General features: G+C 43.9%; 1 protein-coding gene across 3 annotated transcripts in view; it reads right to left on the reverse strand.

Annotated features, from left to right (window-relative positions):
• RNF180 (ring finger protein 180) overlaps positions 1 to 9,539 on the reverse strand; it is a 130,230-nt gene extending 120,691 nt beyond the window's left edge. For 2 of the 3 annotated variants that reach the window (XM_040340341.1, XM_040340352.1), the window contains exons 1-2: positions 9,445 to 9,538; positions 5,279 to 5,396 (exon numbers count right to left, since the gene is read on the reverse strand). In XM_040340341.1, the coding sequence (XP_040196275.1) occupies positions 5,279 to 5,383 (105 nt within the window). In that variant the 5' untranslated portion in view covers positions 5,384 to 5,396; positions 9,445 to 9,538. Of the gene's footprint in view, positions 1 to 5,278; positions 5,397 to 9,444 lie in introns of all 3 variants that reach the window. The other variant, XR_005747343.1, reaches the window with a different exon arrangement.
• Positions 9,540 to 13,522: the final 3,983 nt, after the last annotated feature.

Genomic DNA, 13,522 nt, shown 5'->3' on the forward strand with positions numbered 1-13,522 from the left:
TTATGCCGCTCGTATCTTAGCCTAATTTAAGCGTATCTGGTTTCCAGAATACGCTTAAATTTAGTTACGACGGCGTATCTACTGATACGCCGGCGAAAACGTCTCTGAATCTAGCTAATTGTGTTTTTTTCTAAATTGTCGCTCTTCTTTTGTTTATAGTGCAAAAAATAAAAACCGCAGAGGTGATCAAATAACACCAAAAGAAAGCTCTATTTGTGGGAAAAAAAGGGCGTCAATTTTGTTTGGGAGCAACATCGCACGACATCACAATTGTCATTCAAAATGCAACAGCGCTGAAAATGAAAAATTGGTCTGGGCAGGAAGGGGGTGAAAATGCCCTGTATGGAAGTGGTTAAAGCCTACACACGACCGTTTTTTACGACGATAAAAACGACGACGTGAAAAACTATAGTAAAAAAAAGGAGCAGGTTCTAAATTTTTAATGCCCATTTTTCTCGTCGAGAAAAATGCTCTGGAGCCTACACACAATTTAAAAAATTGCATTTTTTCTCGTCATAAAAAACGGTTGTGTGTATGCAGCATAAGCCTTTCTTTATGTTGCTACGATGCAAAAATAATGTTGCCTGCAGAAGTTGGCAGGCGTGGATGCTTTGCAACTGCCTCCATTCACTTCTATTGGACGGCACCACAACAGCACCTAAAATGCACTGTAAATGGGCCTACTGCGTTTATAGTGCGGGTTAAAGGGGTAAAAGTGATTATTTCCCATTTTAGACTTGTAAAAACAAAAAAGAACACACAAGACACAGGGAGCTTGAGAAGTGCTGCCTGAAGCAGCATGAACGCCTGAGCCTAGGTTCACACTGCTGCGAATTCAAAATCGCGGTAAAATGCACGATTTTACCGCGATTTGCCGCGATTTCGGACGCAATTTAATGTAAATCGCGGCCCGAAATCGCAAAAAGTAGTACAGGAACTACTTTTTGAAATCGCAGATGCGGCGTCGCACTGATTAGGACAGTGCCATTGCCGACAATTGCCGCCGATTTGAGATGCGATTTGACATGTCAAATCGCATCTCAAATCGTTCCAAATCGTACCCAGTGTGAACCAGGGCTCAACAACACATCCTAAATGCTCATCAATGCTGTAGGTGCGTCAATGCAATTTAAACTGTAACACAAGTGTAATGCCGCATACACATGATCATTTTTCGGGTTGTAAAAAATAAAGTTTTTTTTTAATGTCATTAAAAACGACCGTGGGTGGGCTTTAGAGCATTTTTCGGGGTTCTGAAAAACGGCCCAAAAAAATTTGAACATGCTCTATTTTTTCACAACCTTTTTCGGGTTGTAAAAAATGGTCGTGTGTGGGCTTTAACGGCGTGAAAAATCCGCGCATGCTCAGAAGCAAGTTATGAGACGGGAGCGCTTGTTCTGGTAAAACTACCGTTCGTAATGGAGATAGCACATCATCACGCTGTAACAGACAGAAAAGCGTGAATCGTCTTTTACTAACACAAAATCAGCTAATGCAGCCCCAAGGGTGGCGTCATCCGCATGGAACTTCCCCTTTATAGTGCCGTTGTATGTGTTGTACGTCACCACGCTTTGCTAGAGCATTTTTTTTTTACGATCGTGTGTAGGCAAGACCGTTTTAATGATCGGGTTGACAAAAACGTCGTTTTTTCTAGACCCTTAAAAACTTTATTTTTTACAACTCGAAAAATGATTGTGTGTATGCGGCATAAGAGCCCTTTCTGTTATGGGATGAACAGTTCTGTCTACTAAATGCTGTCCTGTGTTGTCACCCTGTCGCTTACACTTTAAAAGAGAAACTACAACCAGCTGTGCCAACTCTCAATATGCAGGCATTTGCTTACATCTGTTACCTTTCGCAAGCCTGAGCAATGACATGCAGCTGCTGATGGAGGCATGTGTGTACATAGGACATGTCTGTAAAAAGGCTGGAAGAGATCAGCAGCACCGAGATGAAAAGAAGATGGAAAAAAAAGCTGAAAATAGTATTTTCTCAAGTAAAACAAAAACATGGCAATTGTTTTTGATACACAATGTTTTAGTAAAGTAATTGACACCCCATTAGGCTTTGCTCACACAGTTAAAAATAGCTGATTGGGTCCTGTTTTTACCACTTCCCGACTGCCTATCATTGCCATTCACATGGAGTTGTACACACGGCAGTTCACACATGCAGTCGGAAGGCAGGCAGTAAAAAAGAGCGGGGGTTTAGAATGCTAGGGGGCGGGGCTTATGGTCATGTGACCACCGTGACTTGCGGTCGCCGCAGTCACATAATCAGAAAGCTTCCCATCGCAAGCAGCGAAGAGAGCTTTATATTAGCTGCCAGTAACTGTGCAAGGAGCCTGCAAGGCGCATGCTCACGGCTCAACTCTATTTGCACTTATGCGGCCACTCTACGCCAAGGCCCACCCACCCACCTAGAGGCCGCATATTTGCGTGCACTTGGCGCCAAGAGGTTAAGCATAGGCTATACTGACGGAAAGTTAAAAAATAAGAGACTTAGGGCCCTTTCACACGGAGCGGATCAGTAATGATCCGCTTCGTGTGTCCGCAAAGCTCAGCGGGGATCCTCCGTAAAATCCCCGCTGAGCTGGCAGCTGACAGGGCGGTCCCTGCACACTGTGCAGGGACCGCCCTGTGTTTCCTCCGCTCTCCCCTATGGGGGATCGGACGACCACGTGTTCATCCGATCCGGCAGACGGAAGAAAAATAGGATTTCTTCCGTCTGCAAATGCGGATCTTTGCGGAGGCGGACAAATTACGGGTGTCAGCGGATGTTCATCTGCTGACACCCGTAATCACATAGGGACCCATGTATGTCCCGTTTTCATCTGCAAACGGACGGATGAAAATGCGGACATACGGTCCATACGTGTTAAAGGGCCCTTACTGGTTACATCAACATTTGACAATAAAGGAAAAAAAAAACAACGAAAAAATAAAAGTAATACAGCTCCCACATACATGAACTGTTAAGCAGCAATATACTTAAATTCTGCTTTTGTCCTACAGTATATGGGTCAAACACAGGGCCCGCGAGCCAAATCCTGCCTGCCAGGCCATTTCACGTGGGAGCTTTCATCTCTGGCTTTAACCCTCCGCTCCCTGCTTACCACTGTCACTTGCAAAAACAGAAGCCTTCTGTGGCTACAAGGACAGCTTTCCTCTCTGCAGATCTCACAGATCCCTGCCTGCCCTAAACACTATGCAAAGCACACCCCTAAACCCTGCACTCTGTATGTAATGCACTCCTCAACCCTGCACTCTGTATGTAATGCACTCCTCAACCCTGCAATCAGTACACAGCACAACCCTAAACTCTGTATGTAGCGCACTGCTCAACCCTGCACTCTATACACAGCACACCCCTAAACTCTGTGCATAGGGCAACCCTGAAACTCCACTCTGTACATAGCTCACTGTAAACTCTGCACATAATGCATTCCTTGTACTTATTGCCAGTTAAAGATCCTCTCACTGTTCAATGTGGCTCAGTGGGGGGCTTGGTTGAGTTCCTGAACCCATTCTCTGAAGAAAAAAAAAGAAAAAAAAGAAAAAAACGCCCTGGATAAATTTATATAGTCTAAGGCCGGGTACTCACGGACAAACATGTACGGTGAAAGCGGTCCGTCGGACCGTTTTCACCGTACATGTCTGCCAGAGGGCTTCTGTACGATGGTTGTACACACCATCGTACAGAAGTCCGCGCGTAAACAATACGCGGGGCGTGTCCGCGGTGTCGCCGCGCCGATGACGCGGTGTCGCCGCGACAATGACGCGGCGACGTGGGCGGCCTGCCTTTAAAATGCTTCCACGCATGCGTCTAAGTCATTCGACGCATGCGAGAGACGGCGGGCGCCTGGACATGTACGGTAGGTCTGTACTGACGACCGTACATGTCCGAGCGGGCAGGATTCCAGCGGACTGTTTTAAAACAAGTCCAGGAATATTTGTCCGCTGGGAAAAGGCCCGGCGGGCAAATGTTTGCTGGAATTCTGCCCGCTCGCGCCCACACACGACCAAACATGTCTGCTGAAACTGGCCCGCGGACCAGTTTCATTCGCAGCAGTGTGAACCTAGGCTCAGGCGTTCATGCTGCTTCAGGCAACACTTCTCAAGCTCCCTGTGTCTTGTGTGTTCTTTTTTGTTTTTACAAGTCTAAAATGGGAAATAATCACTTTTACCCCTTTAACCCGCACTATAAACGCAGTAGGCCCATTTACAGTGCATTTTAGGTGCTGTTGTGGTGCCGTCCAATAGAAGTGAATGGAGGCAGTTGCAAAGCAAAACACAATTAGCTAGATTCAGAGACGATTCAGAGACGTTTTCGCCGGCGTATCAGTAGATACGCCATCGTAACTAAATTTAAGCGTATTCTGGCAATTTCCCCGTAGCCCTTTCCAGCCTTGTGGAGGTGTACAATTTTGTCTCTAGTGTCTTTGGACAGCTCTTTGGTCTTGGCCATGTTAGTAGTTGGATTCTTACTGATTGTATGGGGTGGACAGGTGTCTTTATGCAGCTAATGACCTCAAACAGGTGCATCTAATTTAGGATAATAAATGGAGTGGAGGTGGACATTTTAAAGGCAGACTAACAGGTCTTTGAGGGTCAGAATTCTAGCTGATAGACAGGTGTTCAAATACTTATTTGCAGCTGTATCATACAAATAAATAGTTAAAAAATCATAAATTGTGATTTCTGGAATTTTTTTTTTTGATTATGTCTCTCACAGTGGACATGCACCTACGATGACAATTTCAGACCCCTCCATGATTTCCAAGTGGGAGAACTTGCAAAATAGCAGGGTGTTCAAATACTTATTTTCCTCACTGTATATAGGACCAGTTTCAGCAGACATGTTTGGTCGTGAGTACGGGGCCTTACAGATACAACTGGCTTCTTGAGGGCAACCATAATGCTGATACAGCCCACAATGAAATTGAATTTGACACCCTTGTCCTAGACTGACAAATGTTGTTCCTCCACATATGTTGTCAGCCAAGGACATGAGGCGCGTTACTGGCCGGATCAAGAAGTAATAAGAAAGCAAATTAAATGCATTTAAAAAAAAAACAAATGCAGCCACCACATTTAAAGACCAGTAAGCCGCAACATCATATTGCATTTTTATTCTTGGGTTTAAATACGCTTTAATTCAAATAGTCTTGTCAATGTGTGGTCACCCTTCTTAAACTATTTTTGGATTTAGAACTAAAGTGCAGCAGATAGTCCTGATACCTCATCAGAGTATTATTTATTGTCATTTCTATACTCACCTGACAATGTACACATTCTCTGTCCATGATCAAACAGTCTGAACTGGCTACACACTTCCGGCATTTCCAGCAGCGCAAAAGGAAGACATTGTCCTTATGGCTCATTTTAGATCTCTTACTGAAAAACAAAAATCACATTCTAAATGAAGTCATAGTTTACTGGAACCCCCGTACAGATACTTCCCAACTTATTTAGGGGTGATATTCCAGACTATTATACAAGCTACTATTTAACCCTTCCTCTTCTGGGGCAAATACAATAGTAGTAGCTGAATTTATGTTTGATATTTGTGCAGCTGTTTTTAAAATCTATATACAGTGAGGAAAATAAGTATTTGAACACCCTGCTATTTTGCAAGTTCTCCCACTTGGAAATCATGGAGGGGTCTGAAATTGTCATCGTAGGTGCATGTCCACTGTGAGAGACATAATCAAAAAAAAAAAATTCCAGAAATCACAATTTATGATTTTTTAACTATTTATTTGTATGATACAGCTGCAAATAAGTATTTGAACACCTGTCTATCAGCTAGAATTCTGACCCTCAAAGACCTGTTAGTCTGCCTTTAAAATGTCCACCTCCACTCCATTTATTATCCTAATTTAGATGCACCTGTTTGAGGTCATTAGCTGCATAAAGACACCTGTCCACCCCATTCAATCAGTAAGAATCCAACTACTAACATGGCCAAGACCAAAGAGCTGTCCAAAGACACTAGAGACAAAATTGTACACCTCCACAAGGCTGGAAAGGGCTACGGGAAAATTGCCAAGCAGCTTGGTGAAAAAAGGTCCACTGTTGGAGCAATCATTAGAAAATGGAAGAAGCTAAACATGACTGTCAATCTCCCTCGGACTGGGGCTCCATGCAAAATCTCACCTCGTGGGGTCTCAATGATCCTAAGAAAGGTGAGAAATCAGCCCAGGACTACACGGGAGGAGCTGGTCAATGACCTGAAAAGAGCTGGGACCACCGTTTCCAAGGTTACTGTTGGTAATACACTAAGACGTCATGGTTTGAAATCATGCATGGCACGGAAGGTTCCCCTGCTTAAACCAGCACATGTCAAGGCCCGTCTTAAGTTTGCCAATGACCATTTGGATGATCCAGAGGAGTCATGGGAGAAAGTCATGTGGTCAGATGAGACCAAAATAGAACTTTTTGGTCATAATTCCACTAACCGTGTTTGGAGGAAGAAAAATGATGAGTACCATCCCAAGAACACTGTGACGGTATCGGTATGATATCCCCGTCAAACAGTCCCTTCTTCCCATAAAAGAAATCACAGCAGCATCCATACATGAGCCAAGGCTTAATGCTGGTATAACACAGAGTTTTAATCGTAAGAAACCAGAGCTTATATGTGGTTACAACTGTTACAATGACAAATCTCCGCCCCCCCTTACACAGTGGGGGGTCTTCAATACAGCTCCTTTGAAATAAAGATATTTCTTTGAACTAGTCAGTATCTAGCCGGTTCGGCACCGCATATAGAGAGATAATTATCACAATGAAGCAATCAGCATAATTAACATGAGCCACTTATCTAATCACAGTAACCAGTAAACACAGGGCTAGAACAATTAACATTTGAAACAGGGCTAGCTGCAGAAGAGTAAATACAATTAACAGCCTTAAACAAGCAGGGAGGATTAAACTGAAGCATATAGGTAAAAAGTCCATCACAAACACCATCCCTACTGTGAAGCATGGGGGTGGTAGCATCATGCTTTGGGGGTGTTTTTCTGCACATGGGACAGGGCGACTGCACTGTATTAAGGAGAGGATGACCGGGGCCATGTATTGCGAGATTTTGGGCAACAACCTCCTTCCCTCAGTTAGAGCTTTGAAGATGGGTCGAGGCTGGGTCTTCCAACATGACAATGACCCGAAGCACACAGCCAGGATAACCAAGGAGTGGCTCTGTAAGAAGCATATCAAAGTTCTGGCGTGGCCTAGCCAGTCTCCAGACCTAAACCCAATAGAGAATCTTTGGAGGGAGCTCAAACTCCGTGTTTCTCAGCGACAGCCCAGAAACCTGACTGATCTAGAGAAGATCTGTGTGGAGGAGTGGGCCAAAATCCCTCCTCCAGTGTGTGCAAACCTGGTGAAAAACTACAAGAAACGTTTGACCTCTGTAATTGCAAACAAAGGCTACTGTACCAAATATTAACATTGATTTTCTCAGGTGTTCAAATACTTATTTGCAGCTGTATCATACAAATAAATAGTTAAAAAAAATCATACATTGTGATTTCTGGATTTTTTTTTTTTGATTATGTCTCTCACATGCACCTACGATAACAATTTCAGACCCCTCCATGATTTCCAAGTGGGAGAACTTGCAAAATAGCAGGGTGTTCAAATACTTATTTTCATCACTGTAGCTAGTGGGGTGTACTTCCCCCACTGGCTGCTAATAAAGGGGGTCTTTCTCCAGTTGGCTACTGATATAATCCCATAGGCCACTAATATAATGGGGGTCTTTCCCCCATTGGCCACTAATATAAGAAGGTTCTACTTATCTGGCCACAAATATAACTGTAGCCCCACTGGTCACTTCTATTTGGGGGTCCTTTACCCACTGTCCACTAATATAATAGGGTCCTTCCCCCTCTTGCCACTAACAAAAGGGGGTCTTTCCCCCACTGGCTATAAATCTGGGGTCCCTCCCCTACTGCTCCCTTTTATAAGGGGGTGCTTCCTCATGGCCAATTTTCACTATGTTTATGTTTCTGGCTATTTTATTTGTTTTTATGATTATTACTGATAATAATGTTGTTATGCAGAGCAGGGGGTATTAAAAATGATTTGCTCTGAGTGGTAAATACACGAGGTACACCGCAGAGTATTCTACCCCCAGCAATCACACACACCACCGCAGAGTATTCTACCCCCAGCAATCACACACACCACCGCAGAGTATTCTACCCCCAGCAATCACACACACCACCGCAGAGTATTCTACCCCCTGCAATCACACACACACCACCGCAGAGTATTCTACCCCCAGCAATCACACACACCACCGCAGAGAATTCTACCCCCAGCAATCACACACACCAAAGCAGAGTATTCTACCCCCTGCAATCACACACACCACCGCAGAGTATTCTAGCTCCCAGGAATCACACATACACATTGCAGAGTATTCTACCCCCTTATCAATCACACATATACATTGCAGAGCATTCCATCCCCCCAGAAATCACACATATACACTGCAGAACATTCTATCCCCCTAGCAATCACACGTATACATTGCAGAGCATTGGTCTGTATACATTGCAGACCATTCTACACTACCCTCCCCCCCAGCAATCACACATATACACACACTGCAGAGCATTCTACCCCCAGCAATCACACATATACACTGCAGAGTATTCTACCTCCTGCAATCACACATATACACTGCAGAGTATTCTACCTCCTGCAATCACACATATACACTGCAGAGTATTCTATCTCCTGCAATCAAACATATACACACACTGCAGAGCATTCTACCCCCAGCAATCACACATATACACTGCAGAGTATTCTACCTCCTGCAATCACACATATACACTGCAGAGCATTCTACCCGCCCCAGTAATCACACATATACATTGCAGAGCATTCTACCCCCCAGCAATCACACATATACACTGCAGAGCATTCTACCCCCTAGCAATTACACATATACACTGCAGAGCATTCTATGTCCCAGCAATTACACATATACGGTACACTGCAGAGTATTCTATCTCCTGCAATCACACATATACAGCACACTGCAGAACATTCTACCCCACAGCAATCACATATACACTGCAGAATATTCTACCCCCCCAGCAATCACACATACACATTGCAGAACATTCCACCTCCCTCAGCAATCACATATATTCATTGCAGAACATTCTACCCCGCCCCAGCAATCACACATATACACTGCAGAACATTCTACCCACTAGCAATCACACATATACAGTACACTGCAGAATATTCTACCTCCTGCAATCACATGTACATACACTGCAGAGCATTCTACCCTCAGCAATAAAATGTATATACATAGTATACAGATGATTCCAATCCAGAGCTTTCCCCCCCAGTTTCCCTGAACACACAGAAGTAATGCAGAGTACTATGTGTACATATCAGCCTGCACAACACTCACCACTTCCTGGTTGGAGAAACAAGACAGTGTGGGTGGGAGGTCACATGGTGCGGCCGCCTCCAATCACATAGCGGGGATGATGGAAGTAAACATTGGCAGGATTACATGAGTGTGTGCTGTGCGTCATATGAAGGGCCTGTCCCTCTATGGAGGAAGGAAGGATTCCTCTGACCCATTCTTCTCATATCATTTCATATTCTACACAAATAAACACTGGCTGGGATAGCGGACAGCTGGAAAAGCTTTAAATGTAAACTGCAGTCAGACTAAACTGACATGCATGAGGGATCAGACTTCAGAAAGTCCACATAGAAGCTGACCCCCTCACCCCACACGATCCTTAAAGCGTAACTCCACGTTCGTGGAAAATAAAAAATTAGCAAATAAAAAATTAATACAGCATATACAGGTGCGACATAAGTCATATTATAATTGAATGTTATTAAAAATGACTTTCCCTTTCCTTTGATAAAAAAAAATACTTTTCCTTTTCTTTAATAAAAAATACTTTTGCTTTTCAATCTGCGGCTCTGTAAAATAAAATGCAATATGTCTACCTGGAGGTGTTCTGTACACCGCGTTCCCCCCAATATGTATAGACATCCCAACATGCAAAAACTCTTTTCAGGGAGGTGGAAAATTCATTTCAGGGAGGTGACGCTTTTTTATTTTTAATAATTGATTTTTTTTTTACAATTTAAATTGTTTCTTAATTTTTTTTCACAATGCTTTTTGGGGGGAGGGGGTTGGGGCAGTGGACAGTGTTGGTAGGTTGGTAGGGCAGGGGAGAATGGTGGCACTAGTTTTTTATTAATTTTTTTTACGCTTTTAAACTTTTTACAATTTTTTTACAATTTTGTTAATTATTTTTTTTGGGGGGGTGAATGGAGCCCTTCGTGATAATTATGCTCTATGCTCTTTTTTTTTTACTTTATTTCAAAGCAGATTGCTAAACAAAAGTCCTGCAGCAACTTTGGAGCGGTGAAGGAGTGGTGTGTATGCCTCTTCTCCACCGTTCCTGCCCATTGAAATGAACTGGGAACCGCGGCTATACCCTTTTTCGGGGGTTAAAAGTGCCCCGCTAGCAGCTGAATAGCGCCGCAAAATTGAGGGTAAAGCGCCGCTAAGAATAGCCAACGCACCCACCACCTCAGCGTGAAAAGGGACTAAAAATACTATAGGGAAGTTATTAAGTGGTTAATAAAAAGGTTGTGACTACTTTTGCATTACGTTTGGTACAGCGTGTGGGTGTATATTTATATATATATATACACATATATACACATACACACACAGTTGTATGCAAAAGTTTAGGAAACCCTGACAATTTCCATGATTGTCATTTTTAAGGCCCCTTTCACACTGTGGCAGGAGCCGCGGTGGCAGTATAGTGGCGCTAAAAATAGCGGCGCTATACCGCCGGATTTGCCGCAGGATTCGACCGCTAGCAGTGCGGTATTAACCCCCGCTAGCGGCCGATAAAGGATTAATACCGCCCGCAATGCGCCTCTGCAGAGGCGCATTGCGGGCGGTATTGCCGCGGTTTCCCATTGTTTTAAATGGGAAGGAGCGATATACATACCGCTCCTCTTACCGCTCCAAAGATGCTGCTGACAGGAGATTTTTTTCTCTCCTGCCAGCGCATCGCCTCAGTGTGAAAGTCCTCCGGCTTTCACATTGAGGTTGCTGGGCAGGAGTTTTTCAGGCAGTATAGCAGCGCTATTTTTAGCGCTGTACCGTCTGAAAAACTCCTCAGTGTGAAAGGGGTCTAAATATTTGGGTGTTGGGATCAGCAATTTCATTTTGATCTATCAAATAACTGAAGAACACAGTAATATTTCAGTAGTGAAATGAGGTTTATTGGATTAACAGAAAATATGCATCAAAAAGAAATTAGACAAGTGCATAAATTTGGGCACCCCAACAGAACAATCACATTAAAATTTAGTAGAGCCTCCTTTAGCAGAAATAACAGCCTATATTCCTATAGCCTATAATGAGTGTCTGGATTCTGGATGAATGTATTTTGGACCATTCCTCCTTACAAAACATCTCCAGTTCAGTTAGATTTGATGGTTGCCGAGCATGGACAGCCCGCTTCAAATCACCCCACAGATGTCCAATGATATTCAGGTCTGGGGACTGGGATGGCCATTCCAGAACATTGTACTTGTAGATCTTGAGCAGTGTTTTGGGTCGTTGTCTTGGTGAAATATCCAGCCCCGGGGTAACTTCAACTTTATGACTGATTCCTCAACATTATTCTCAAGAATCTGCTGATATGGAGTGGAATCCATGCAACCCTCAACTTTAACCAGATTCCCAGTAACGGCACTGGCGACACAGCTCCACAGCATGATGAAACCTCCACCAAATTTTACTGTGGGTAGCAAGTGTTTTCTTGGAATGCTGTGTTCTTTTGCCGCCATGCATAACGCCCCTTGTTATGATCAAATAACTCAATCTTTGTTTCATCAGTCCACACCACCTTATTCCAAAATGAAGCTGGCTTGTCCAAATGTGCGTTTGCATACCTCAAGCGACTCCGCACCATGATCAACAACAAAATAAATAACATCAGGAATGCTTAAAGAGGTCCGTGCTTCTCGGAGATCAGGAGCAGCAGCAGACCAAGTTCAGGAGCCAAAGCTGTGGTACTACAAACACCTCAGTTTTCTGGACGATCAGATAGAGGCCAGAGAATCACTTTCCAGTTTTTCATTTCATCCTTCCCTCCACCATTCCCTCCAGCATTCCTTCCACCGTTCCCCCCACCCCTGTAGAGGGTGCCAAGGAGCAGGCTGAGCTCAAAGAGTCAGATCTGAACATCTTCAGTCAGGTATAATAGTTTACAACATATTTCTTGGCCTCAAATTATTGTTGGTTTAACAAGATGTTTTTTGAACCAAAATGAAAGCTTGAAACAAAAGTCGTGGGCAGAAATTAGTGTGACAGGGATGCCAACTGCAGGGGTCAGAATGAGAGTCTGTTCAATTTAAAAAAAAAAAAACATTCTAATTGCAACAGTCATGAGCTTTAAAATGTGTGTGATTGATGAAGCAAAAAATAAAACCATGTCCCTTTTTTATACACAGGAAGAGCTCAGCCAAGATGAGAAGGCTCCGAAATGTGGCAGCCAGGAGGAGGAAGGGGTGAGTGGCAGACAGGAGGAGGCTGGGCCAAGTGGCAGTCAGCAGGTGCCCAGGCCCAGTGGGAGCACTGAATAACAGGTGCCTCCCCTCCAGATGAGACCAAAAAGGCCTAAGCGTATGTCCCAGCTGGAGGAGGAGTCTCTGCAGGTCATTAGGGAGGCAGCTGCAATAATGAAAGCCCCCCTTGACCCTGTAGAGGGCTACAGCTGCTACCTCGCAGACCAAATGCAAAGAATGGAGGAGGGACAACGGGCACTGGCAGAAGATCTTTTTGCCTCTGTGATTCAGAGGGGAAGAAGGGGCCTGCTGACTGAGACCACACACCTCAGTGACCTGGCCCAGCCTTCTCCTCCTCCTCCTGCTGCCACATTCTCACCACCAGCGCCACAGCCTGCAAGGGGCCGTGGAGTGAGCCGTGGAAGGAACGCTGCAGGGAAGCGTGGAGGGAAGGCTTTAAGGAAGACCAGAAAGTGATTCCCTGGCTTCAAGCTGATCTGCCAGAAAACGGAGGTTGTTGTTGAAGTATCACAGCTTGGGGACATGTATGACATCTGCTGCTGCTCCTGATTTCTGTGATTTGGGGACCAGATTGTGATCCCGGTTAGAGGGACTCCTCATGTTATTTATTTTGTTGTTTATCATGGTGAAATCTGCCTTTGGGATCCAAAATCTGCATATATTTGGCTGATTGTTCAATTGTTGCCCTTCATCTTTAATTTATTTAACCAGAGTAAATGGAGATTTAATTTAAGTTAAATACTTGTCTATGTGTTTTTCTGGTGAATAGCCATAAAACATTTCAGAAATACAATGTGTAATTAACAAAGGACACAACCTCCTTGAGGGCAAAAAAAATAAAATAAAAAATGTTGTGATAACTTGATAAAAAAATAAAAAATAACACCTGAAAATATAAAAAAATATTA

The sequence above is a fragment of the Rana temporaria genome, chromosome 1, assembly GCF_905171775.1.
Source record: "Rana temporaria chromosome 1, aRanTem1.1, whole genome shotgun sequence".
In the NCBI taxonomy this organism is placed as follows: domain Eukaryota; kingdom Metazoa; phylum Chordata; class Amphibia; order Anura; family Ranidae; genus Rana; species Rana temporaria.